At 44.5% G+C, this 27,624-nt stretch overlaps 1 protein-coding gene across 3 annotated transcripts in view; it reads left to right on the forward strand.

Annotated features, from left to right (window-relative positions):
• The window catches only part of LOC149354110 (uncharacterized), a 58,556-nt gene extending 38,180 nt beyond the window's left edge, over positions 1-20,376 (forward strand). For 2 of the 3 annotated variants that reach the window (XM_089583061.1, XM_089583063.1), the window contains exons 6-7: positions 15,025-15,247; positions 19,730-20,376. In XM_089583061.1, coding sequence (XP_089439187.1) covers positions 15,025-15,160 — 136 coding nt within the window. In that variant the 3' untranslated portion in view covers positions 15,161-15,247; positions 19,730-20,376. Of the gene's footprint in view, positions 1-2,062; positions 2,183-15,024; positions 15,248-19,729 lie in introns of those variants that run through there. The other variant, XM_089583062.1, reaches the window with a different exon arrangement.
• Positions 20,377-27,624: the final 7,248 nt, after the last annotated feature.

A 27,624-nucleotide genomic window follows, 5' to 3' on the forward strand; every position in this document is an offset into this window, starting at 1 on the left:
AGTCAGTTCTACGTTACCTATGAATGTCTGACGCCCTGCACAATGCCTGGCCGGTCTTCCACCAGGCCATAATCGGAGACTTCACTGGCGGAAAAGTCTAGACATGCTACCGCAAACGCACAGTGTGCAGTAACGCATGACTCGCCTTCCAGTACGAGCGCGTCTACGATCGGCACTTCACAGCAGCACATAGACTCTGCCACTGTGTCCATAGGAGGGCAGTGGCCGCATTGGCACCTGTGGAAAAAAAAAATGCATAAGAGTGTTGTAGACCTCAGATCTGCTACTGAGTGCTTCCATTATTAGGTGCATTCATGAGGTAAATGCAGCCCATCAGTTTAAAACTACATGAGTGTTGGCAAAGCAAACAGCATGCTTACACCGGCTGCGCTAACACTCATCTAGGGTACCCGACGCTGTAGCAGTATATTGTGTGTGCAAGTAGCAAAAAGATTACCAATGCAGCCTTTATTGGCTCTTTAACCTACATTATACTCAGCACATGCGAAAAAAATAAAAAAATGCTGTAACTGACGGCTTGTTGCCAAGAGGTAATCGCTTAATTCATTCGACATGTCTTGCCAGTTGACATTGCCAGCCTGCGTATCCTCTTCATCGCTGCTTCTTTCCTCTTCTTTTTCGTTATTGGAATTGCTGGCCAGTGGGTCAAATTCAAAATGCCTGGCAACATCAGCCATGTTCGTATCATGGGGCAAAACAAAGTCGGAGTTCGATGTGCTACCTGACGACGACATTCTGTTTCACATGCGATCGCGAGCGGACACGTGCGGCTCGTGCATACATCCTGTGTCCACATGATTACCAAGCTTTGTCTTTGGGGGTGCTTGCATGGCGTTCTGAAGAAGGCTACAAGGAAGTAATCTAGCTTATGATCTGTCGCACAGATTAGGCGGAAGTAACGTTGAGCAACAGCTCCCGGGTTTAATGTATGCGGGTGATATTGCACTGTTAGCATATAGCCGGGAAGATTTGCTAGCTCTGGTTAATTGTTGTGGAGACGAAGGAGATGTGCTAGGTTTCAGTTTTAGCACAACTTAGTCAGGTGTGATAATTTCCAACAATACAACTGATCAGGTGCTTACAGTACAAGGCCACAAAATACCCAGAGGGGCCGAATGCAAATATCTTGAAATATGATATAACGAAGGGCAGATATCCACGCAAATGCACGAACAGTCTCAGGGCAAAAGGGTGAAGAGATGCCGGAATAATGAAACATAGAGCATTATGAGGGTACAACAAATTTGAAGTACTGAGAGGTATTTGGAAAGGAATAATGGTGCTGGGGCTTACTTTCGGGAATGCGGTTTAAGGGCAGAAGTTCAGTCAATATTAGAAGTAAATCAGAGAGCTGTCGGAAGATTAGCACTAGGTGCCCATGGCAAAACCACAAACAAGGGAATACAAGAGGATATGGGCTGGGCATCGTTCAAAACATGGGAAACTCACAGTAAAATACTATATGAAGAACACCTGAGGAAATTGGACAGTAAGAGGAGGGCAGCTAAGGTATTCAAATACTTGTACAGAAATAGCGTTGACTCACAGTGACAGAAAAGAACTAGGAAACTAACCAGTAAGTATGCCAGACACGAGGATGGAGAAGGAAAGAGCATTCCCAGGTGGCACTGGCCGACTGCCAATCATCAGCCGCTGCGCGGCTCTTGGTCGGCAATGCATGCTCAGCAAGCAGCCAGGCCATCATTGGATGCTAAGTTGCTTGGCAAGGGGTTTCCCACCTAGGCTGGGCCGACGTAAAAGTACGATGTGCAACCAATTTTGGCCTGAAAACATTACACATCGGGTTGGGCCAATGTCGGGCTTTGAAACATGGCCAGTATATGTTTTGTAGATATATATATTGTTCCTGCGCACAGTTAATTTCAGCATGCTTACTGCTATTAGGAGCTGTGAATTGACCTATTTTCATCGTACATATGGAGCTCACACTCACAGATTGGTTCAGTTTTTGCTGTACGCATTTTTTGTGGTTCAACGAAGCCAGCTTCTCTTGACGAGTGCTTGGAACTTTTTATTACAGAAATGAAACCGTTGCTGGATAATGGACACTTCCACAAGAGGAAACATTTTGAAATCACTGTAAAAGCGTTTGATTGTGATGCACCTTCAAAAGCATTTGTGAAAGCTATGAAACAGTTTTCTGGTTATTACGGGTGTGACAGATGCTGCACAAAGGTAACATATCTTGGTCGTATTATATATCAGGACATTGATAGCCCTCTGAAAACAGATGATTCTTTCAGGCAACAAGACCAAAGTGAGCATCACAAGGGATTGTGACCACTAACCTCACTTGGTTTGGAAAAGGTTTCAGGCTTCCCCTTGGACTACATGCATGTATTGTGCCTCGGGGTAGTACGGGTAGTGCCTCGGGCTTGCATACCAAGAGATTTCTCACGCATGCCTTGGGAACTTCAGTGTTTTGAGCGATGGAAAGCCACAGAGTCCAGGCTGTTCCTGCTGTATCTTATGCCAGTTTTGCTGAAGAAGGTCTTGACGCCCCCTGTATAGGAACATTTTTTGTGTTTGCATGTCCCATTAACCATATTGGCTGCCCTTCTATGTTGGGTCATATAGAGTATGCAAGGAAGTTGCTCCAAAGATTAGTTTTGCAGTGCAAAGAAGTATATATCGCGGAATCTACTCATGTACAACGTTCATGCCCTAATTCATCTGGCTGATGACTGCAAAAAATTTGGGACACTTGATAGCTTTAGTTGCTTTCCCTTTGAAAATTATCTCAAAGAACTGAAGCAGTCAGTGAAGTTTGGCCATAAACCATTAGAGCAGTTATATCTCAGAATCACAGAAAAGGGTAGTGTGATGCAAAATCAAGCACCAACTGCTGCTGTTCTTGAATCTTCAAGACATGAGAAAGGCCCACTTGTGTCATATGCTAACTAGAAGCAGTTTGAAAGGGCCATTTGGAACAACACTATTGTGAAAAACAAATGTCCTGATAACTGTGTGTTGCTCATGAAAACCAGGATATTAGCGATGTCTAACTTTTTAGAATTAGGATCAAAAACATTGGTTTTGGGGAAGCTGTGCAAAACTGAGGGTGATGTCTACACGCAACCTTGCAGGTCATTGCTTCTGTCTTTGTTTTTTGTGTCCCAGAGTTAAAAAACTTGATGTGTTCTCATTTCAAGACTTCATAAGCAAGGGAATGCTGTTGGCCTGTAAAACTAAGAGAGTGTTCGTTCCCATGTTTCATCTATTGTAAGGGTAGTGAATATTGTTTGGCCATGCATAAAGCTCTGTTTCCTAAAAATGAGGCTAACAACAAAAACAGTTTGAAGCTAATAGAAAAGACGAGCTGAAAGCATGATGCCATGAAGCCTAGCCCTTTGTTGACTGCTGAGCTGTTGCAAGTTGTAACCTACACACAAGAGTACATTTTGCTTCTGTTCAGGATTGCAGCATTATGATTTCTGGAGAAGTTTCATTCTTCACTGTAATGGTTGCCTTGGGCTGTACATCAGTTCTCTGTACAGAGAACTGATGTGCAGCCACAAGGGCGTCCGCAGAATTTTTTGCAGGGGGGGGGCCCATTGGTTGTTGGCGCCGGAGGGGGGGGGGGGGTATATTCGTAGCGAAAAGGCACTATTTGCGGAGTATATTTATTTATTTATATATAAATAAAAAATAAGTAAAATACACACATGAAAGAAAATTACAAGCAGCAAATTAAAGCGCGGATTGTAGAGATACATAGGAGTTTATTAACAAAGAAACAATTAAAATTAATAAAAATGCAAAAAGATACTATCAATACTCGAAGTGCTCAGTCTTACTGCATACGGGTTCTCGACTCACCCGAATTGATGACCAGCACACAGCGCAATATGTTCACAAACACGCAACTACAGTCACTCAGTCAGTCTTCCTTGAACAGCAACTGTAGGCGCCTCGGATTTTTCTGGGCGAATTGCGTAGTTACACGGGTGATAAATTCATTTCTGTGCTTCATTACACGCTCTCAGTGCACAGTCATCATATATATTGATTGGAAAAATGGTTGAACGAGTACGTTGAAAACAAAATATGACTATATATACAACGAAAACTTATATACAAGATAAATGCACGCTCGCAGCTTCATACACCTCGCTCCATCTTGCTCGCGCATCCGCACAGTCGAGCAACCGCACACACACTGCTCGCCGCTCGTCGTTTTCTCGTCCGCTGTCTTGGTTGTTCTCACCTTCAAGGGCGTCCGCAGAATTTTTTGCAGGGGGGGGCCCATTGGTTGTTGGCGCCGGAGGGGGGGGGGGGGGTATATTCGTAGCGAAAAGGCACTATTTGCGGAGTATATTTATTTATTTATATATAAATAAAAAATAAGTAAAATACACACATGAAAGAAAATTACAAGCAGCAAATTAAAGCGCGGATTGTAGAGATACATTGGAGTTTATCAACAAAGAAACAATTAAAATTAATAAAAATGCAAAAAGATACTATCAATACTCGAAGTGCTCAGTCTTACTGCATACGGGTTCTCGACTCACCCGAATTGATGACCAGCACACAGCGCAATATGTTCACAAACACGCAACTACAGTCACTCAGTCAGTCTTCCTTGAACAGCAACTGTAGGCGCCTCGGATTTTTCTGGGCGAATTGCGTAGTTACACGGGTGATAAATTCATTTCTGTGCTTCATTACACGCTCTCAGTGCACAGTCATCATATATATTGATTGGAAAAATGGTTGAACGAGTACGTTGAAAACAAAATATGACTATATATACAACGAAAACTTATATACAAGATAAATGCACGCTCGCAGCTTCATACACCTCGCTCCATCTTGCTCGCGCATCCGCACAGTCGAGCAACCGCACACACACTGCTCGCCGCTCGTCGTTTTCTCGTCCGCTGTCTTGGTTGTTCTCACCTTCGTTGACAACCCGCCACTAAAAACACCGAAGCACAAACACAGAGGCGCGCACACGTGCAAGGGCTTACTTGCCACAATATCCACGAATGCGCACTTTTGGGGTGTAAGGAACGCCGCGCGACTTCCGAGGGGAAGGGACACCCGCAACTAATTCGGCCGGAAAATTTGTTTTTGTGCTTTTATGGGGTTCAGAGCCCCAAAACGACTCAGGCTATGAGGGACGGAGTAGTACAGAGTTTCGGATAATGTCGACCACCTGGGTCTCTTTACCATGCACTGACACGCACAGTACATGGGCGCTGTTGTGATTTGAGGCCCAGCCAGAGGTGACAGGCGAGCCAGGCAGGCGCCATCGGGCTGCGTTGACCAAAGGCGCTGGTTTTCGGAGAAGACGCAAGGAACGCTGGTGTGGGGGCGCCTCTGGAGACTGCGTCGCCGTGAACAAAAGCAGCTAATCCCCTTTGCCGAAGGTTCTGAAAGCGGCGCTTCTACCGCACCGAGCTCTCCCGTGGATCGGAGGAGACAGCGCGCGGCGGCGGCGCCAACTCGTCGCCCGCTTGCCCCTGAGCAGCCCGACAAAGCGGGGGTGGACACGGCTGATTTGTCCTTCCCCCCTCAAGAATTCATCGGTGGCCGGCGTACGAACGTATCATGATTATAGCGAGCGACCTGTGCCCTGTGCACTGTCTGCCTCCGTGTCGCTATCTCTCTAGAGATCAAAGAAACAGACACCCATCTCGAAACACATGCTCGCCGGTGCCGCTGCATGTCTGCAACAGGTCGTCCTTCAGCAGAGCTGGCGGTGGCGTGGTTTGAAAACGGCGGAACGACGCGCGCCCGGACGCGGCATTTCGCAGATGTGACCAAGCGTCGAAGCGGGGCTGCTTTTACCCTTTTGGCTGAGCGCACCACCGCCCCTGGCGTGCGGCCATCACTCACGGTTCGAGTGAGTGGTTTTCCAGGGGGGTGCAGCCGCCCCCCCTTGCCCCCCCCTCCGGACGCCCATGCTCACCTTCGTTGACAACCCGCCACTAAAAACACCGAAGCACAAACACAGAGGCGCGCACACGTGCAAGGGCTTACTTGCCACAATATCCACGAATGCGCACTTTTGGGGTGTAAGGAACGCCGCGCGACTTCCGAGGGGAAGGGACACCCGCAACTAATTCGGCCGGAAAATTTGTTTTTGTGCTTTTATGGGGTTCAGAGCCCCAAAACGACTCAGGCTATGAGGGACGGAGTAGTACAGAGTTTCGGATAATGTCGACCACCTGGGTCTCTTTACCATGCACTGACACGCACAGTACATGGGCGCTGTTGTGATTTGAGGCCCAGCCAGAGGTGACAGGCGAGCCAGGCAGGCGCCATCGGGCTGCGTTGACCAAAGGCGCTGGTTTTCGGAGAAGACGCAAGGAACGCTGGTGTGGGGGCGCCTCTGGAGACTGCGTCGCCGTGAACAAAAGCAGCTAATCCCCTTTGCCGAATGTTCTGAAAGCGGCGCTTCTACCGCACCGAGCTCTCCCGTGGATCGGAGGAGACAGCGCGCGGCGGCGGCGCCAACTCGTCGCCCGCTTGCCCCTGAGCAGCCCGACAAAGCGGGGGTGGACACGGCTGATTTGTCCTTCCCCCCTCAAGAATTCATCGGTGGCCGGCGTACGAACGTATCATGATTATAGCGAGCGACCTGTGCCCTGTGCACTGTCTGCCTCCGTGTCGCTATCTCTCTAGAGATCAAAGAAACAGACACCCATCTCGAAACACATGCTCGCCGGTGCCGCTGCATGTCTGCAACAGGTCGTCCTTCAGCAGAGCTGGCGGTGGCGTGGTTTGAAAACGGCGGAACGACGCGCGCCCGGACGCGGCATTTCGCAGATGTGACCAAGCGTCGAAGCGGGGCTGCTTTTACCCTTTTGGCTGAGCGCACCACCGCCCCTGGCGTGCGGCCATCACTCACGGTTCGAGTGAGTGGTTTTCCAGGGGGGTGCAGCCGCCCCCCCTTGCCCCCCCCTCCGGACGCCCATGTGCAGCCACACCTTTTTGAAATAAATATGCATGTCCTGGCAAGCCACTGGAAAAAACAAGTTTCTGCAATTGGGAGCAATTATTGTGTTTTCTTGAATCACTTGTTTACTTCCAAACCAATGTGATCCGAATGGGTTGCACTATATTACTAAATGCAAATAATACACTGGAGTACCATCATGTCAGCATGCATAAAGCATTCTGTAATTCTGTTTTACTTCTATAAAACAAAGCTGCTTGGAACAGTTTCAGCTCTTATAATCATGCATAATCGCGGAGTATTGCATAACCTCCAAATTCTCATAAGTGTCCTTCGTAAATGGGCTCTCTATGTTTACTTTTTGTGGTATTCAATGGGCCCTCATAATTACTTAATGGCTTACCTGAGGTCAAATATTTCTGAAATTCTTTACGCCTTCATTTATGTAGGTGATGTTGATTGGTTCCTCAGAAATGTCTTAGTTGCAGACATGAATAAAAAATTAAGAACATACCTAATTCCAAAGTATCTACAGTAGAAAAGCAACATTTTTTTCTGTAGCAAAATAACTTGGAATCACTACCTCCAAAATGAGCTTGACGGTAAAGGATAACATGGGCATGAAGTTTGGGAAATGAAATGCTCGCAACCTTTTTTTGTCGACTAGTGGCCATATAGGAGGTTGTTTACTTTTCCTTATAGCAAACCATGCAAAGCACAATGACTGCGTTATAATGAATGCAGTTATGCTACATGTCTGAGGAAGACAGCAGCAGCATTCAGGGATTGGCTTGAGGTGTCTTTTGCTACACCAAAACAAAGCACGAGCCCTTGCTTGTTACTTGCGTATTGCAGCATTATGAAAGTACCCTTGTAAATTTGTTCTTCACTTCATACCTACCATCTTTCTAATCTGATATTGAAGGAAAACTTCTGTGGCGGATGGCTATGCTATATGCCTTAATATTATAGCAACTCTCCGATTCGATCATATTGGGTTGACGGCCACATTTTATACCTTAGAGCTTGAATTTTTAAGTCAACAGTTCTAAAGATACTGAGTCAAATAATAATAATGAATAAGCAATTTCTGAACCTCTCATTCTCCTCATCAGCAAAGGAACAACAGCAGTAAACGTACTGCCTACAGTATTGCTCTTTACTGTGCTAAGTGTACCACTGCGATACTACTTTGGATGTAGTGCTACTTCATGCATATCCACATTTGTGGATGACTTCACAAACTAGTGTGTTTTGTCGCAATGCTTAATGTAAAAGTGGTTAATTTTTGACAAGCTGTATTCACATTACAGGTATCTTAAAGTGGAATTTCTAAATGAAGACAGTACCTATGTCATCCCCAACCATTGGGTGCTGGTTTGCTTTTGGCCGCCGTAAACTTCCAAAATGGAAGTGACTAAAATGAATCAGAAGGCTGTGTCCATGGAGTGGGATCAATTGACACCTCATAAAGTATGAATCCGGGCTACAAAGAGTAAGCCCACAGCTATATTTTGTCAAGTAATTTTAACAAGAAGCAACAAGCTTTCTTTAGTATCCTTGAAAATAATTCAAACTTTGTTTTAGAGTGCTCTAAGAAATTCTCTGTGTAGATGCTGTGGAAATGTTTTATTGGCACTGTCTTGGTCACTTGTAACGGGATTAAACCTGAAAGGAAATAAAATATGCATGGCTTAAGATGCCACACAAAACAGTGGTAATCAGCATTGCTCAGGAACAAATACTAAATGCTCCAGGTCACTCGAACTAGCAACACTGGCTAAACATCAATTGTCAACCAGACATCATTGAGTGTTATAGCATGCATAAAAGCAAATGAGCTTTAAAACTACTTGATAAGGGAACTTGCTCTTTTTAAATCTTCAGATGCTATCTGATGAGTGCATGATGTTTTGAGGCGTTTTCCACCACAAGAAAGGAAAAAGGGCCGTGTATGCATATTAGCCTTTATTACCTCTGCTTGCACAAGAATCAGCAGTATTATGCCCCATTACAAGGTGTTCTCAGTGGCAGTGAACTGATGGCAGTGCCAGATATCACCAGGCTCTCAACAGTAGTTCAGTCCATTTGAGATCGGCAGTCGCCGTTCAGCAGCGGGCCACCTGACATGTTGGCACTTTATGGGCCCATTTTTCTGCCCGAGTCAGTGACCTTCTCTACTGTTCTATGTTGTCAATCCACACAAACGATTGCTATTGACGATACTATTGACCCAATGCTGCTGCTTTTAATTGGCCAGTACATATAGACAAGTTAAGGCATGAGCTGGAATCAAAGATGCCAAGTGCTGAATCCAAGCATGTCTCAGCATGATTGTTTTGGCTGTGTGTAGTGCCCAGCTTTAGCACATACACTTTGTAAAGCTTATGTACAAATTGGAGTTTTATCAGGTGGAGTGTTTAAATTTAGCATTAAACTTTACCATATTAATAACATCATTAATGAGTAGCTGCCCATAGTAGTGTAGTCATGTGATAAACGAACAAATTTATTTCAGAAAAAGGAAAGGCCGAGGGCAGCGATAAAAAGCCTAAACTGACTTTTGCGGCGGGTGCGATGTAAGAATTGTTGACAGTTCACCAACAGTAGCAAGGCTAACTAGGCCTTTTCAGTCAAATGGCAGTCAATAATACCTGTGTAAGAGGGTTAACATAATGTGATTTTTAAGTCACAGGAGCGTGCCTTTTTTGTGGAAGAAATATGCCCTGTAGCATGCTTGCTTGAGAGTAATGCTTCGTGTTAGTCACGGCTTTGTTAGTCTTCTGGTATTACGACTTGTATGTTTACGTCCTGAGAGAAGCCAACAGCCACAGAAACCAAGGGAGACAGGAGATTTTTAATTAATTTATTTATTGTGTGCTCTTTGATTTAGAATATTACTGAATATGTTATCGCTTAAAGCTAATTGATTAGAAAAGCAGAAGAAAAAACAACCACATGCCGCCGGTGGGATCCGAACCCACGACCTCCGATTTACGCGTCTGGTGCTCTACCGCTGAGCTACGGCGACGGCTGTCAAATATTCTGCTTTTGGGGGGTATTTATGTTTACAAATAACCTAACCTTGGGAGTGTTCATCAGCGCCACCCACGTTCTTAAGTGGCGGATGTAGCACATCCTGAGTTACCGCTGACGTGACGTAGGACGTCATCGAACGGCGAGAGTGGAAGCTGTGTGAGAACCCTCTTATGCTTCCTATGTCGTCAAGGCTGCCAGAACCAAGGCCCTCGCTAAGCAATTAAGCAAACAAGTGAAGGAGAATGAGGGGCTTGTTATAAGTATGAGAGAAACCAACAGCCACAGAAACCAAGGGAGACAGGGGATTTTTAATTAATTTATTTATTGTGTGCTGTTCGATTTAGAATATTACTGAATATGTTATCGCTTAAAGCTAATTGATTACAAAAGCAGAAGAAAAAAATGGCTGAGGCTTAACTTGGTTAAGCCAGGAGAATGCGAAGCATCATCGTGTCGCGTAATTTGGAGGCGCACAACCACAGCGACGGCGCGAGGTGGGCCCCCGTTTCTCTACTGTCGTGACGTCATCGTGTCACTTGGTGTGACGTCATGTATCACGTGATTTGGAGGCGCATAACCACAGTGAAGGGCTGAAGTGGTAGCTAAAGTAGTATGCTTCGCATAAAAACAACCACATGCCGCCGGCGGGATCCGAACCCACGACCTCCGGCAGCCTTGACGCCATAGGAAGCATAAGAGGGTTCTCACAGCTTCCACCCTCGCCGTTCGATGATGTCCTACGTCACGTCAGCGGTAACTCAGGACGTGCTACGTCCGCCGCTTAAGAACGTGGGTGGCGCTGATGAACACTCCCAAGGTTAGGTTATTTGTAAACATAAATACCCCCCAAAAGCAGAAGATTTGACAGCCGTCGCCGTAGCTCAACGGAAGAGCACCGGACGCATAATTCAGAGGTCGTGGGTTCAGATCCCACCGGCGGCATGTGGTTGTTTTTTCTTCTGCTTTTCTAATCAATTAGCTTTAAGTGATAACATATTCAGTAATATTCTAAATCAAACAGCACACAATAAATAAATTAAAAATCCCCTGTCTCCCTTGGTTTTTGTGGCTGTTGGCTTCTCTCATACTTGTAACGAACCCCTCAATCTCCTTCTCTTGTTTGCTTAAATGTTTACGTCCTGTTTTTCTGCAGTTATATGTGCACCACCAACTAGCCTTTTGATCGTCATGGTGCTACGTTACTAGGTTGCAACCTATTAAAGCACTTGCTAGTTGAGATCTTGACTAATGAATTGATTTTGTGCCTGTGCTTTTTTGTGGGGATTTAAATTTTAAATATGATGACGTCTTGTTAAAAAGTGCTCTTTGCTTGTCATATTGAGGATACGTGTGTGCAAACCACAATACTGATCTGTTTTATACATAACATAGTATGGCATTGTTTTTTTTTTGTGTATACTTATTCAGTGAATGTTAAACTTGTTGCCCACATGCTTGGATGGTCAGTGTAAAATGAAGTTTCTGTGTGACAGCAGCACAAAATCTGCCGCATAAAAGTAGATGCCATTGCTGCATATCTCTTAGTGCTGTCTGTGAAAAACTGGCTGACTGCTCTTGTCTTCCTGTTTCATTGTGTGTTTTGTCAAGTGTTGTGTGCTGTACAGCTCTGCATTTGCTATGCACCTCAGTAATTTGTTACTTGCTACATGCTAATCAGTGCCATTTCTCACTGCAGACTCCTACCAAAAGGCTCAGGAGCTACTGCCATGTGCTCTTGAAACGTCCCATTTTGAATCTGAGGACTCAGAAACTGAGAGGCACCAAAGACAGATATGAAAGAGTGTGGTGCTTTCTTCAGATAGTGATGATGACATCATTGCATGCAAAGAAAAGACTGTTCAAAGGACTCCACTGAAAAGGAAAAGTACTCGGTCACCATGTAAACGCACAGCTATAAGCTCATTGCTTTATGCATATCTGTGAGAATTTTTCAAGGTGTAAGCATAATTTTCCTACCACACAAACTGGCAAGTTCATGTCATTCCCTTTGTACTTTTACTGCACTGCTGTCAGCATTGGCTTATTATGCTGCTGACAACCATTACATATGAAAAGTTTTTCAGGGGGTAGTTAGTGCACGCTATTTATTTATAGGAAATTAACACAACAAGATATGAGGGTGGCACTAAGATTTAATTTTTATCTGTTTTTTAACACTCATTCACAGTGACTAGGAGCGCAAATGTTGCCTCCATGGACTAGATTGTGACTTGTAGCACTTAAAGTATTGCTTTATGTCAGGTACTCTATAGGTGGGAGTTCATGCATATGTAAGATCATTAATAAATGTATACAAGCTAGGGCAGTTATGCTTTCGCATCAGATTTCTGATGGTCTTGTCATTTTTTTAGCATCTTTTTGTTTTGAAGGTTTTGTGAAACGTGCTTTTTTTGATGGAACAAATCATGTGAATAGTAGTTATGCTTAGAGAACTAAATATGCATAGTCATTTTTGCCTTCCTTGTATGTCCCTCTCTCTATACACAATATTATCACAGCATGGTAAAGTTTTGTCCATTTGTTCCTTTTCCGGTATGCCTTCTAAAGGGACACTGAGGAGAAATTGACGTTGGTTTGTAACAATGGACTTCCTCATTCTAATGACAAAGAGGCTAATTTTACTGCAAAAGATGCTCTCATCATGTAGAAAAGGCCAGAAAATGAAATGCAAGTATCTCTGATGTTAGTGGCTTTCACTAGCAAACTGCTGTGAAGTCAGTGCAGTTCTTTTTGGTGCAGCTCTCGAGGTTAGGTTTCACTGCCATTCACTTCCGAAAGGTGATTATAGAATCCTTTCCATTACTGACTTTGCGATTTATTCAAGAGGCAGGAAAAAGATGTTTTATTTTTAAATCCAGTTCTCTAGGCAGTAACTGCATCTTTTGCTGCTGAAAAATCATGAAGATATCCCTAAAGAGCAGAACTGATTTATTCATTTATTTATTTATTACAATACCCTCAGGGCCCGTAGGCTGTTATAGAGGGGGTGGGTGAAAAAAGAAAAAAAATACATAGTAAAAAGTACAGGCAAAAGGCAAAAATCATGATGCAGACGTTTGTTCGATGATATGCTTGGTGATAAGTGGCTTGAAAAATGACGAGTCTTCAATGCAGGCAATATGGGGTGGAAGGTGGTTCCACTCAGTGCTAGTCTTCGATATGAAAGAATTAAAAGTACATTCGTTTTACGAGTTGGGATAGAAACTTTATGCGGGTGGTCAACACGTGATGACAAGTACGATGGTATAGAAGAAAAAAAATTCCTGTTTTAGTGTCTCGTTATGAAAGAAGATGCTGTGGAAAAGACTGAGGCATGAAATATTTCTGCGAACTGCAAGATTTGTCAGACCAAGTATAGTTTCCATTACAGAAACACTAGCCATACGAGAATAAATGGAAAGGATGAAGCGAGCTGACCGGTTCTGAAGAGATTCTATAGCATCGATTAAAGTGAGTTGTGCGGGGTTCCATATTGATGATGCGTATTCTAGCTTTGGCCATATTAGTGTCTGATATAAAAGTAACTTCAAATGGGATAGAGCCTGAGAGCAGTTTCTGCATATCTAAACAAGGGCACGGTTTGCATTGTTAGTAACATATTCTATGTGCATGTGCCAGGATAAGTTGCTAGGAATGTGAACACCCAGATATTTATAAGATGAAACGTTCTCTAATGAAACTCCATTAATCTTGTAATCGAATGGTTTAGACAGGTTAGACTGGCGTGAGATGGACATAATTTTCCACTTTGATGGATTGAGAACCATAGACCATCTCTGACACTAAATTAAGACTTTATCAAGACAAAAGATAGATCATGGTGTTTGTTTACAATACCCCGGATGTTTGTGAAGAGAAATGATAGATTCCGACGGACGACATTAGGGGCACGTTTTTGGGTTAGGATAAGGATGTATCTGCGTCGGTGCGGGTAGTGCCAGACGAAGACCTGGCTGGACTGCTGTCGCTGAAAGGCCCTATTTCGCACACGCTGTCGGTGTCCGCTGAGTAAACATAGCATTTATTGCCAATGTGAAGCTTGTTATACCGTACTGAAAATTTTTTGCCGCTTTGAGTACCAAAATCGAAAAGCTTTTTTCTCACATTTCTTGTCGGTTTGCAAAAATCTTAACTCACTGTTACCTTGGAAGCTTTTAACTTGTTTTTTGAGGCAAGAATAGTTTCCCTAAGTTTAAATGAGACAAATTTAACAATAATGGGCCGACATTTGTCGGGGACAAAGCGGGCCTAGTCTATGGGCTCGGGATATGCGTTCGTCGCTTTCATCCAAACCAAAGTTAAACGTGATATTTAGAACGGAGCAAATTTTTTGTTCGGATTCGGCCCATGTCTCTTGACAACTATCATCGATACCATGGAATATCAAGTTCTCTCGGCGTAAACAATCTTCAAATTCGTTCAGTCTCTGATCAAGTGCTATGACATGAGCAACACTTTCAGCCTGCGGCGCCTCAGATTTGAGAATGCTGTTTTCCACTGCAGTGAGACGACCATCAATATCTGCAGTCTGCAGCTCCATTGAGTTTTGGGCCACCTTAAGTTCATTAAATGCAGTCATAACTTCGTTGTGCCTAGAATCCATTTTATCATGTAAAGATTTTATTAGCGAGACTAATTCACTGTATTGCTGGGATAACTCTACCTCAGAGGGTCCAGGATTCAACTCAACGTCACCGGACGTTATTAATAACTTCACGACGTGAATGCCATCACAAGTCAAAGAGAGCAACACTTGTGGGCATGGAAGTACTAACAAGAAAATATTGTCAGATTTTTTGCAAAAGAGTTCAGGAGCTGAACCTACCTGCACCAAGAAACAAAATGGCGTTTGATGCATGTTCGCTGTTGCTATACTTCCATGCCCACTAAGAGGATTGCAGGGGCGCCGACTTTTTAAGTAGTGTGCCGGAGATGATGCATCAGTCGATGCCGCTGTCTTGTCCAAGGAGGGCTGCGGTAAGTAGTCTTCAAAGAAGGGGGCCATTCTCTCGCAGCGAAGCGGTCCGGCTGGCGATGAATCGAAAAGCTGGAGGCTGTTATCCAGCGTCAGCAGCAATGGACGCAACTGCGCAGTCGTGGCGCCGAGACAATGATTCCACGGGGCAAGCAGGATCAAGATCTGCACCATGAAACGAAATGGCATTTGATGCATGTTCACTGTTGCTGCACTTACATGCCCAATAAGGGCATGGCAAAGAACAGAAGTTGGATGGAGTTGTAAGTGATACATTCTTTTACTTTCTTTGAATTATGTCTTGTAAGACTTAGTCTAAGGCAAGGTGCACATGTGGCTTGCACTCGTATGGATTCTTTACCTCATTCTCTTCCAGCATGCCTATTGTGTCGCATATATCCACTCTGTTGTTTCTAAAAGTTTTAGAGACCACTTCAGCCAAGGCAAACTATAGGGGCATCACAGAACCAACTCCTACTGGGTCCCGTGTCGTGCATGCAGTGCAAGATATTCCAGAGGGACACTTACTAGGCTGTGTATTATTCTTTTCAGAAATGGATTTATTATTTTAAAATTTAACTATACTGTGATTGAGGAGTTTGCTTGCTGAAGGAGTACTTAGTTAAACCACATCCTCAGTTTTCTTTTTTGGTGGACTAATAACTGAGCATGTGGTAGCAGTCTTTATAGATTTAAGTTTTTTATTCTGTACTAGATGCTTTTTATTGTTGTCCCAGCAAGCTCAGCAAGCATATATCTTCAAGTCTGAAAGAATGACAGATGCATTGAATTGTAGTTTGTGGGTCATTGCTAAAAAACACAAAATTATCTGAAATTTTACTGATGGCGTCCCCTTTATCCTCTGCACTTATACGCCTATAGAGTTGAAAAGGAATGGGAATACCTTAGCGTAGATGGACCATTCTGGTTGGATGGAAATGTGCTGTCCGCTAAGGCTTGAATCGTATCGCTGAATACAGAGGTGGAGGGCAAAAAACTTATGCTGCTGTGTTACAAGCAAACAAGGCTGATCTCCAGCCACTGATGGAGACGAAGGCCTTCAGACAGAGGCTGCAGCAATAGACGATATGCGAAATTGCTTGGCGGTCTGGCAACACCGCGCCCACAACTTCCGGTTTCCATCTTGGCGCGGTCGAGCTCGTCGAGCTGGTGCATCGTTTGCTATGCGTACTTTCTTCTTGCGAGTGGAATTTCAACAGGCAAGCTTCAGCAGCTGCGTTGTTGTCACAGCTGATCTTTAACTAAATGTAGGTGCTTTCAATAAGCGCCAGCTTACTCCTACCGCGTCCACAGCTTCGCTTGAAGTCTGGCGCTGATGATCGCAATAATCGGCACTCAAAAGTGGGTTGGAAAGTTGAACCGTGACCGTGTGCTGTTGTCGTTTTAATGCTCGCATTAAAGCACCAGTTCAAGCATCACGCATTATCATGGCTATTTTATTCCCAGGTGGACGTGAATTCATCTGATAGGGTAGCGAGCGGTTATTTTGCGGTAAGTGCGCACGTGTGTTGACAAACTTCTGTGATAGTGCGAACTTTCGTTCGTGCCGACGCCAGGAGTTTCGTGCATTGCAGTATAATCACACAAGACCCTCGACCAGCTGCGTAATTCGATTCCTTTACTGTAATGTGCAATGCGCATCTGCGGTTTTCAGCGTCACCATTTCAGAGCCCGGCGTCGGTTGATTTTCACCGCAATTCGTTGAAACCGCGTCTTGCTTAAGACGCAGTTGAAGCGAGTATTGCGATGTTGTCAATCGATATTACCAAGAAGAAAGTGGGCATATATAATTCAAAATGTAAGCAAAGATGCAGTTTTTTTTTTTTTCAGATAAGCACAGAGCTACTGCGGCGGCTTGATTAGAGAAAGAGCGTACAGCTGTAGGTGCCTGCACGGACTCGATACGCTGGTCAAGTTGTGTGTGCAGGGGCGAAATTAGCATGTTCGGTTGCTTCCGAAACTTAATTAGCTTACTCCCAAACTTGGACAAATGGCTTTGTTGCGAAGCAAGCTGTTGAAGCTTGCCACAACGATAATAAAATCTGACGGCCTGAAGCGTTTTCAGAACACTGTTGCACGAACTTTCTAGCTTAGAAATGCGTCCCTCCTTCATAATAAAGTAGGTATATTATTCGCTTCTTTTTTTTTAGATTTTCGTCGCCGCAGATATGGAAGGTATAGGAATCCTCAAGAAATAAAGCATTCGCACCTCAGTTTTTATACGTAGGGTGTATTGCTTCATATGCGTATGGTCCAGAGAGTTTGCTGGCCCTTCTAAAACTAATTGAACGCGGGAAAAACTTAACTGAACACGTAGCAAACTAAGCAGTAATCGGCATATGGTTCTTCGAGTGAACTTATTTCGCCACGGCACGAGCGATTGGCCCGCTCAAAAAAATTACCTTCTCTATTACGTTGTTCAAGTATGCGTCTATATATATTCACGCCCAACCGGGGAGTTGATAAATGCACGAAATCGGCTTCTAATTTTGATCAGAGACAACAAAGGCTGTGGTCCTTATCTTAATTTAAACGCAAATCACCTCAAGAAATTTGTCAAAAATCACATGTTATCTCGCATGGCGTTTTGTGTTACTAAAACGTTGGGACGGAGTAAAAAAAATAGAAAAGCGAAAAGCTGGAACGCACCTAGTTCTGGCACGCATCGTAGTGTCTTTTCAGAGTGGAGAGGGTAGGCAACACTGCATCGGCATTTTACTTTTCAAACGAAGCGCAGCCGTTTTAACCCAACGCTGGGCAGCGGTTTCGTTTTCTGTACCGTGCCAACATGGAGGACTTAGTTCTCGGAGCGTCGAGAGATGGCGCTGCGCATTTCGCATATCGTCTATTGCTGGCTCTGAAGGTCTGCCAGGCATTGTTTAATTTGTTGAATGCATTGTGCCTGCGTACTAGGCTGTGACTGCTGTACGCTGCATCTGCCTTTCTATAAGCAACATTCCTCATCCCTTAACCCCAGTGCATTTTCCTGGTTAACCTCTCCCCTTTTTCATCTCCCTCTCTCTATCCTCTTAAGCTGCATTCGATTCAGCCGTAGTTCTCTGCACCGCCGGAACCGGTTCACGGTGCGCTGCACCAAAGCGCTCGATTCACAGCGCCCCCTGCACCATCGTCCGCGATTGATTTTGGTGCAGTCGTGGTGCCGCTTCGGTGCAAAGAACCGCGGCACCGTCAGAGACGGAGGTGCAGGATAGTGGTGCACGTGTTTGACGGCGTAAGCAGACGACGCGCGCAGCCGACGTTTTGTTTGTTAACATCAATGGCCAACTAAAGGAAGTTTTTCCCGTTTCTCGCGACAGCCTGAACAGCCTCGTGAATTCGAAGCTGAAATACTACTACGCTTTCGTAGTAGTTGGGGATTCTGTTGCGGTCTGTCCGAACTGTGTTGCTGCAAAAGAAAGCACCACGTCGGCTTCCTCATCTTCGCTGTCTGACGACTCAGAAAATTCCATAAAAGTGGATTCGGCGATGTCGTAGTCCATGACTCCACGAGGCACGAAAAACAGACGCGACGCACCGCAACACAACACACCACGACGGACGAGAACCGGATAGCAGACGAGGCATGTGCGTGCACGCGCTCGATTGAAAATCTCCGCACCAGTGATTTGTGACGCTGCTGACGCGCTGCACCTGCACCAAGAAACTCGAATTGCACCGCGCCGGCACCAACGGAACTTTTTCAGAATTAGTGCAGAGAACCAGTTCTGAATCGAACAGACCTTTAGTGAGGAAGGTGGTCTAAATCTATGCGCAGTGTGCCTGCATAACTTTCATCTTAGATGGGACTAGGCTGTAAAGCACCCTTTTCAGCTCAACAAACAATGTTTCTCTATCCCTCCAAGAAGTAAATAGCGTTTTATGTGTCCTGTTTTCTTGAGTCGTTTAGTGCTTTTCTTCAGGATGCAGAGTATTCTAAAGGAAACATGACCATCTTGATGCCTTGAACTTTGGCAACTTGCAAAGCTCTTCTTTCTTTTTTTGCTATTTCTAGATATTGATTTTATGTCGAGTTGCTCTCGATGGCATGCTTTTTCCCTTTCTTGCAGCTGGTGTACTACAGCTCAGAATGTTCGAAATAAAGCCTTCAGTAATGCTGTTCTCAAATTAGGATACATTACCAGAAGTAGCTCTCTTGACTGGAGCCATCAGTCACTGAAACCAATTGGGAGCATAGGGGATGTTCCCCCCCCCACTTCCTTTGTCTACTCCATCAAGGCTACTAATTCCTCTTCATAGCAGTAGAAAGAAACAAGGAATTATATTGCAAAAATGGGAGATATGGTTCCACAGGACAACTGAGGCCATATGAGGACCACCCCACAAGGTATAATATTCAGTCATGCATGGTAGGGCCCCCTGAAGTACCAGAGCTTTGAAGGCCCGAGAACGAAAGATCTGATCACCGTCCAGAGATTTGATACTGCAAGTGTGCTATAAGTAGCCTGTTGTGTATCTCAACAACAGACATAATTGACAGCTTTGACAAGGACTGTAGATTGAGTTTTACCATGAGCCAATTTCCAAGGATGTCAAGTTGGTACAGAAAGGCACGTTTCTTATCTGCCATTTTTGAAGGCTTGTGGTTTGCATCTAAGTAGTTAATGTGGGCGTCCTTAATTCGAGAATTTGAGTAGCCTGAAGTGATACTATAAAGGTCTGATAGAAATTGGAAGAGTGAAAATTTTTCTTTTATTTTTACTTAGGTGGTCGCCTTCATGCTGGTCACCTATCTGACAAAACTTTCAGGGATAACAGTTCTTAAAAGGGTAAGTTCTACATATGCATATTCATCTATTGAAACAAATGTGCAACCGTAAAAGAACAAGCACAGGGTCATCCACAATGAAGGTGAACACACGAGACAGGTTGGCCGTGCTCTTCAGAGTGCCAGCGTGCCCAACCGTGTAGCGCATCAGAGCAAAGTGGTACAGGGGCAAAGGAACGTGGATGTAGTGCATCGTGTTGTCTGCCTTTTCGCTTCGATGGGCATCCGTAACGAACCCACTGGCATTGTGAAGAGCAGCGCTGCATTGGACTTGCATGTTCACCCTAAATATGGATGAGTTCTGGTAATGTAATTGATAGCTCATGGTATTGTTGCAAATTTAGTAGTGCTGCATTGCAGTAAAGTACTGGTTGCTGGGAGTATTACTTAGTTTAGCTTGCAAACAGTAAAAAGAGCACTATAGTGTCCTGAGGTTTCCTCTACTATGCTCCTTGCAAAGTTGGGCGTTTTTCTAGAGTTTCAAGCTTGGCACAAGAGCAAATAATTGCAGCAATTGGCACGCAGTCGAAGACTTATGACAGTGTATGGAGCAGGCATGTGCTCAACAAATTACTGCCACTTGCTCCTCCCTTATAGTCTCTTACTTTGCGGTATAATGCATCCATTGAAGTTGTTGTGTGCTGCAGAGTGGTGCATCACCTCAACACAAAGTACAGTTATATAATATGACTTGGACCAGCAAAAAATTTTACTATATGAGGGTCTTGACTACATCAGTTGTTGGTGATGGCATATGGCTCTGAGGATGCTCTGTGGTAATTAATTGGCTACTTACTGTACACTGTGTTGGTTTATAAAATAAACATTGAAAAATATCTTCCATCCTACTCTTATTGACCCTTTATGTGACAATTATTTCAATTTAATACATTTCGTGTTATCTCATTTTTGATTTTGTTTACGTCTTGAAAAAGGACCACATTTGCACAAATACAATGCAGCTACGAATATAACTCGAGTTTGATTTCATTTGAAAACAAAAGTTTTGCATGAACACGACGTCATTTTTCGCAACCTCAGCGAAGTTTAAGCGGCAATAGTTCAACGCGCGATATACAGTCCAGGCGGTACCGCTCGCGCAGTGCCGCCGCGCCTCCGTTTCTTGCAGCCGCTTCCCTGTGCTTCGCGCTGCCGTGCTGCGAATATTTGCCCTTTTCTTCCCTTCAGCGCAGAATCGAGAGCGTATCTCAAAAACTAGGCTGAGCTGCTTCTTAAACTTTATCGGCGAGGCAAGGTAAGTCATAGCGAAAAGCAACGCCACCAGTAGTTGCCGAAAAACATGCCTACCGGAATTGCAAGAACTGCTGAATCAGCTGAAACGGGTGGCTCTCGATTGGAAGGACGCCACCATGCTTTCACGCTAAGGGTGAAAAGGCGCAACTGCCGCAACGCTAACTTCTGAAAATTGCGTACGTACGCGAACGCTATTTCCCCGTGAGCGTTGAGCGCATGTGCAATCCGGGCCTGCTATTGCGCTCAATACTAAAAAACTCTAATATCCCCAACGACTTTCACGTGTTGGCTTCTCCTCATAGCTAAAAAGCTATGTGGTGAAGCTATCTCAAAGAGCCTTTATTGTCTTAGGTATGCAATTATCTCCGAAAGTCGGCCTCACGCGTACTGCGTTCTCATCATTTCGCGATAAGTACATTGCTACGTCCAGACGCTCTTTACAATAGCCGTCTTTTTGAAAAAATTTTTTTCTATAACCCCCCCCCCCCCTCCCTGCAAAAAAATGGAGTCTTTCATGAGAGGTAAAATGCAAATTTGCAAATTGCAAATTTGGCTCGCAATGACACCTCCTATATTTTATTTTCTGCTCTTTTCAGTGAAAATAATTCTTTGTGATCAGAAGACCAAAATCTATCGATACAGGTCAAACTTCTATTTGTCCTCAGTGTCCCCTTGAAAGTACACATCTGTCCTGTGCTTCTCTGTTTGCTTGTTTATTTGCTGTTCTCTAATACACACACATACCAGCTTACTTTATTGCCGAGTGTATTGACCATTGTCGGAATGTGACTTTAGTGTGATGAAGATGGCATCACCTTTTTTCGTCAAGAGGACTGTAATGAAGTGCTTTTGGTGGCTCCTGCTTTCAAAGCTGCCAAATCATAACATGACCACATTCGAAAAAAAATATGCTAACTGAAGCTCGTTTCTTGCATGCCTCTTCACTATTGCGACAATTTGTGCGGTCTACTGTATAGAGGAAAATACTGTAACTGTGCACTACTCTGTTTTCATATTGTCAGCAAAGTAGAATGCACCATCAATGAACAAGTGTGACATGACTAGTTCTGAAGTATCACTTGTAGCTACAAACCTAGTTGTTGCACTGTACTTTATTTTCCCCCACAGCACTGGTAGGCAAGCATAGCTGTAACAAAGTATTATAGAATATGTATGCCGTCTTATGCAAAGAGATATTTTGCAAGGTGACTGCATCTGTTGCTGTTCTGTATTGTGGAGCCACTGTGTAATGAATCGTGAAGAACAACCAATTTATAGGGTTTGAGTATGTAAAATTTTATTGAGTGTTTTTGGACTCTTTCTTTGTAAATAAACATGCTGTGTCTGTGCTTCTGTGTGAGATGTTTTAACCTAGTGCACTGCATCTAAATAAAAGTTTTTCCTGTTTCCAATGTTTGCTTTAATAATGGGGATACCAAAGGCCACAGTATTCCTCTGATGGGCAGGTGTCCCAGTGGCCCCAACCACAAAGCTCGGTAGCATGGTCCTGTTTTTCTTGCCAAGGTAGTGCCGCACCCAGCGCACGAACTGCCGATAGGCTGTATACCTGTAGCGGCTGACAAGTGAGCAAGCAGAATTGGGCATCTGCATAAACAATACATGCAGACGTTGTCCATTTATCTATTTTAATTCAGAATACCCTAGGGGCACAGCACAACTTAGGGTGAAAAGAAAGCATGATCATGGAAAATCGACAAACCAAAACAAAGATGCACTGAATTTTTTGGAGAAAGAGAAAGTAAGCAGGACAACATATCTGACCAGGGTAAAAAACAAATTCATAGTGGTAATGACTCGTAGAAGATCAAATAATGTCAAGATACACTGAGGAAAAAGAAAACAATTCACTCATGTGAAGCTGATTATTATCGCTGCTATGTCAGTCACTATTGCCAAGAAAAACCCAAAAAAAGAAGGAATGAATGAAAGCATTCATACTGTCTGCCTTAGAATATACGCACTATGCGTTGTTTCTGCAGCATAAAGAGTAGAAACAGCCACACGTGTAATCGGGGGACATGGAGCTGTCAGAAATAGATATTGAATGCCATTTCACTCGGGTCACAATCTACTGCGCTGAACACGGCTTGTACAAAATATGTAGCACCAGGCGCATGCAGTCAGTTCTACGTTACCTATGAATGTCTGACGCCCTGCACAATGCCTGGCCGGTCTTCCACCAGGCCATAATAGGAGACTTCAATGGCGGAAAAGTCTAGACATGCTACCGCAAACGCGCAGTGTGCAGTAACGCATGACTCGCCTTCCGGTACGAGCGCGTCTACGATCGGCACTTCACAGCAGCACATAGACTCTGCCACTGTGTCCATAGGACGGCAGTGGCCGCATTGGCACCTGTGGAAAAAAAAAATGCATAAGAGTGTTGTAGACCTCAGATCTGCTACTGAGTGCTTCCATTATTAGGTGCATTCATGAGGTAAATGCAGCCCATCAGTTTAAAACTACATGAGTGTTGGCAAAGCGAACAGCATGCTTACACCGGCTGCGCTAACACTCATCTAGGGTACCCGACGCTGTAGCAGTATATTGTGTGTGCAAGTAGCAAAAAGATTACCCATGCAGCCTTTATTGGCTCTTTAACCTACATTATACTCAGCACATGCGAAAAAAATAAAAAATGCTGTAACTGACGGCTTGTTGCCAAGAGGTAATCGCTTGATTCATTCGACATGTCTTGCCAGTTGACATTGCCAGCCTGCGTATCCTCTTCATCGCTGCTGCTTTCCTCTTGTTTTTCGTTATTGGAATTGCTGGCCAGTGGGTCGAATTCAAAATGCCTGGCAGCATCAGCCATGTTCGTATCATGGGGCAAAACAAAGTCGGAGTTCGATGTGCTACCTGACGACGACATTCTGTTTCACATGCGATCGCGAGCAGACATGTGCGGCCCGAGCATACATCCTGTGTCCACATGATTACCAAACTTTGTCTTTGGGGGTGCTTGCATGGCGTTCTGAAAAAGGCTACAAGGAAGTAATCTAGCTTATGGTCTGTCACAGAGATTAGGCAGAAGTAACGTTGAGCAACAGCTCCCGGGTTTAATGTATGCGGGTGATATTGCACTGTTAGCATATAGCCGGGAAGATTTGCTAGCTCTGGTTAATTGTTGTGGAGACGAAGGAGATGTGCTAGGTTTAAGTTTTAGCACAACTTAGTCAGGTGTGATAATTTTCAATGATACAACTTGTTGTGTTTTGGATAACGTAACAGCAATCTTTATTCACATAGGTTACACGTTACACAGGGCCGGCGTCTGGCCGTACACACACAGCACTTGCTGGGGCGCTCGGGGCGGTGGCGCCATCTCATGCCACGCACTCAATACATGCACACACAGGCACTGGGATGGTGGCGCCACCTCTTGCCACGCACTCAGTACACATACACAGCACTCCTCCTTCCTTAAGAAGGTTATCGGTAATGTAGGGGCTTGCGAACAGTTGTAGTTGAACGTCTCAAAGATGGCATCGCCGCAGCCTCCAAGGTGCTTGCGGTGCTGGCTACGTCTTCCTCGGTGCTTGCAGGTGTACCCGCTGCACTTGATGTTGGAGCGGCCAAGTGCTTTTTCACTTGGTTGTTGTGACGGCGAACTTTCCCTTGAGGGGTTGAAACCGTTACCATCGAAGTTCCGTTCGTTTCATCAACTTCCCCCAACCACCGTTTAGCTCCTCTGCCGAAATTGCGAACTGCAACCTTGTCACCTTTCTTGTATTTGGGTCCCTTTTTCGTCTCTCCGCAATGCCTCTTGGATTCTGTCAGCAACTGCTCGGGTGCACTCTCTTCCTCCCCTCTAGGAATGCAAAGATCCAGCTTCGCTTTCATTGGGTAGGCCAACATCAGCTCAGATGGTGACGTTCCATTTGGGCGGGGTGTTCTACGGTACATAAGCAGCCATCTCGCTAGCCGGAGCTTGAGATCTCCACCCTTGGTTTTCTTGAGGCTGTCCTTTACAGTTCGAACTGCTTGCTCAGCCAAACCATTTGATGCCGGATGGAAAGGAGCTGTCCGTAGGTGCTTAATGCCATTTTCTGAAAGGAATGCCTGGAAAGCTTGGCCAGTAAATGGGTTTCCATTGTCTGTTACAATACACCTTGGCAGCCCAAACCGTGCAAAAATATCCCTCAAATGCTCTACAGTGTTTTCCGCTGTTGCACTTGGCACGATGATAACTTCAAGCCACTTTGACTTGGCGTCTACAAGTACAAGGAGCATTTTACCTTCAAATGGTCCGGCATAGTCCAGGTGCACACGTTCCCAGCATTCACTTGGCTCAGGCCATGACACTGGTTCAGTCTTTGCTGGCATTGGAGAATTCTGCAGACACTGTGTACACTGTCGAGCACACTTTTCGATTTCAGCATCTATACCAGGCCACCAAAACAAAGACCTTGCCATGCCTTTCATGACAACCATTCCCTGGTGCGTTTCGTGTAGCAGTTCCAAGATATGCTTCTGGGCAGGAGTAGGCACCACCATTCGGTTACCCCAGCACAAGAGATTTCTATACGTGTTCAGCTCATCATGTCTTTGCCATAATGGCTGTAGGGCTTTGTGTGGGGTGCTTTGTGGCCATCTGTCCTTGACCCACAGCAGCACTTGGCTTAGGGCTTGATCACAACTCGTGTAGTGCTGACGCTGCTTCACTGACACTGTCAGCTTTTCCATGCTTGAGACTGAATTCACCAGCTCTGGTGGTTCAGGTGGATCAGCAAAGAGCACTGCCAGTGGTAGCCTGCTCATGGCATCTGCATTTCCATTGAGACGTCCAGGTCGGTGCTCAATAGTATACGTGTAGGCACCAAGTGTGAGTGCCCAACGCTGGATACGTGAAGCAGTCATGGCTGGAATTGCTTTATCTTCACGGAAGATGCCGACCAGTGGCTTGTGATCAGTGATGAGGATAAAGCTGCGACATAGCAAGTAGTCTCTGGAGCGTGTGACACCAAATATAATGGCTAGTGCCTCCTTTTCCAGATGTGAGTAGTTTCGCTCCGCAGGTGTGAAAGTTTGAGATGTGAATGCTAGTGGGAATTCAACCCCTTTATCACGATGTGAAAGCACCGCACCTACACCATACGGCACCTTACAGGTATCTTGAAGTGGAATTTCTAAATGAAGGCAGTACCTATGTCATCCCCAACCATTGGGTGCTGGTTTGCTTTTGGCCGCCGTCAACTTCCAAAATGGAAGTGACTAAAATGAATCACAAGGCTGTGTCCGTGGAGTGAGATCAATTGACACCTCGTAAAGTATGGATCCTGGCTACAAAGAGTAAGCCCACAATTATATTTTGTCAAGTAATTTTAACAAGAAGCAACAAGCTTTCTTTAGTGTCCTTGAAAATAATTCAAACTTTGTTTTAGAGTGCTCTAAGAAATTCTCTGTGTCGATGCTGTTGAAATGTTTTATTGGCACTGTCTTGGTCACTTGTAACGGGATTAAACCATAAAGGAAATAAAATATGCATGGCTTGAGATGCCACACAAAACAGTGCTGATCAGCATTGCTCAGGAACAAATACTAAATGCTCCAGGTCACTCGAACTAGCAACACTGGCTAAACATCAATTGTCAACCAGACATCATTGAGTGTTATGGCCTGCATAAAAGCAAATGAGCTTTAAAACTACTTGATGAGGGAACTTGCTCTTTTTGAATCTTCAGACGGTATCTGATGAGTGCATGATATTTTGAGGCATTTTCCATCACAAGAAAGGAAAAAAAGGCCGTGTATGCATATTAGCCTTTATTACCTCTGCTTGCACAAGAATCAGCAGTATTATGCCCCATTACAAGGTGTTCTCAGTGGCACTGAACTGATGGCAGTGCCAGATATCACCAGGCTCTCAACAGTTGTTCAGTCCATTTAAGATCGGCAGTCGCAGTTCAGCAGCGGGCCACCTGACATGTTGGCACTTTATGGGCCCATTTTTCTGCCCGAGTCAGTGACCTTCTCTACTGTTCTATGTTCTCAATCCACACAAACGATTGCTATTGACAATACTATTGACCCAATGCTGCTGCTTTTAATTGGCCAGTACATATAGACAAGTTAAGGCATGAGCTGGAATCAAAGATGCCAAGTGCTGAATCCAAGCATGTCTCTGCATGATTGTTTTGGCTGTGTGTAGTGCCCAGCTTTAGCACACACACTTTGTAAAGCTTATGTACAAATTGGAGTAGTATAAAGTAGAGTGTTTAAATTTAGCATTAAACTTTACCATATTAATAACATCATTAATGAGTAGCTGCCCATAGTAGTGGAGTCGTGTGATAAACGAACAAATTTATTTCAGAAAAAGGAAAGGCTGAGGGCAGCGATAAAAAGCCTAAACTGACTTTTGCGGCGGGTGCAATGTAAGAATTGTTGACAGTTCCCCAACAGTAGGAAGGCTAACTAGGCCTTTTCAGTCAAATGGCAGTCAATAATACCTGTGTGAGAGGGTTAACATAATGTGATTTTTAAGTCACAGGAGCTTGCCTTTTTTTGTGGAACAAAGATGCCCTGTAGCATGCTTGCTTGAGAGTAATGCTTCGT

This window comes from Amblyomma mixtum, chromosome 3 (genome assembly GCF_055824585.1).
Source record: "Amblyomma mixtum isolate Tamu chromosome 3, ASM5582458v1, whole genome shotgun sequence".
NCBI lineage: Eukaryota > Metazoa > Arthropoda > Arachnida > Ixodida > Ixodidae > Amblyomma > Amblyomma mixtum.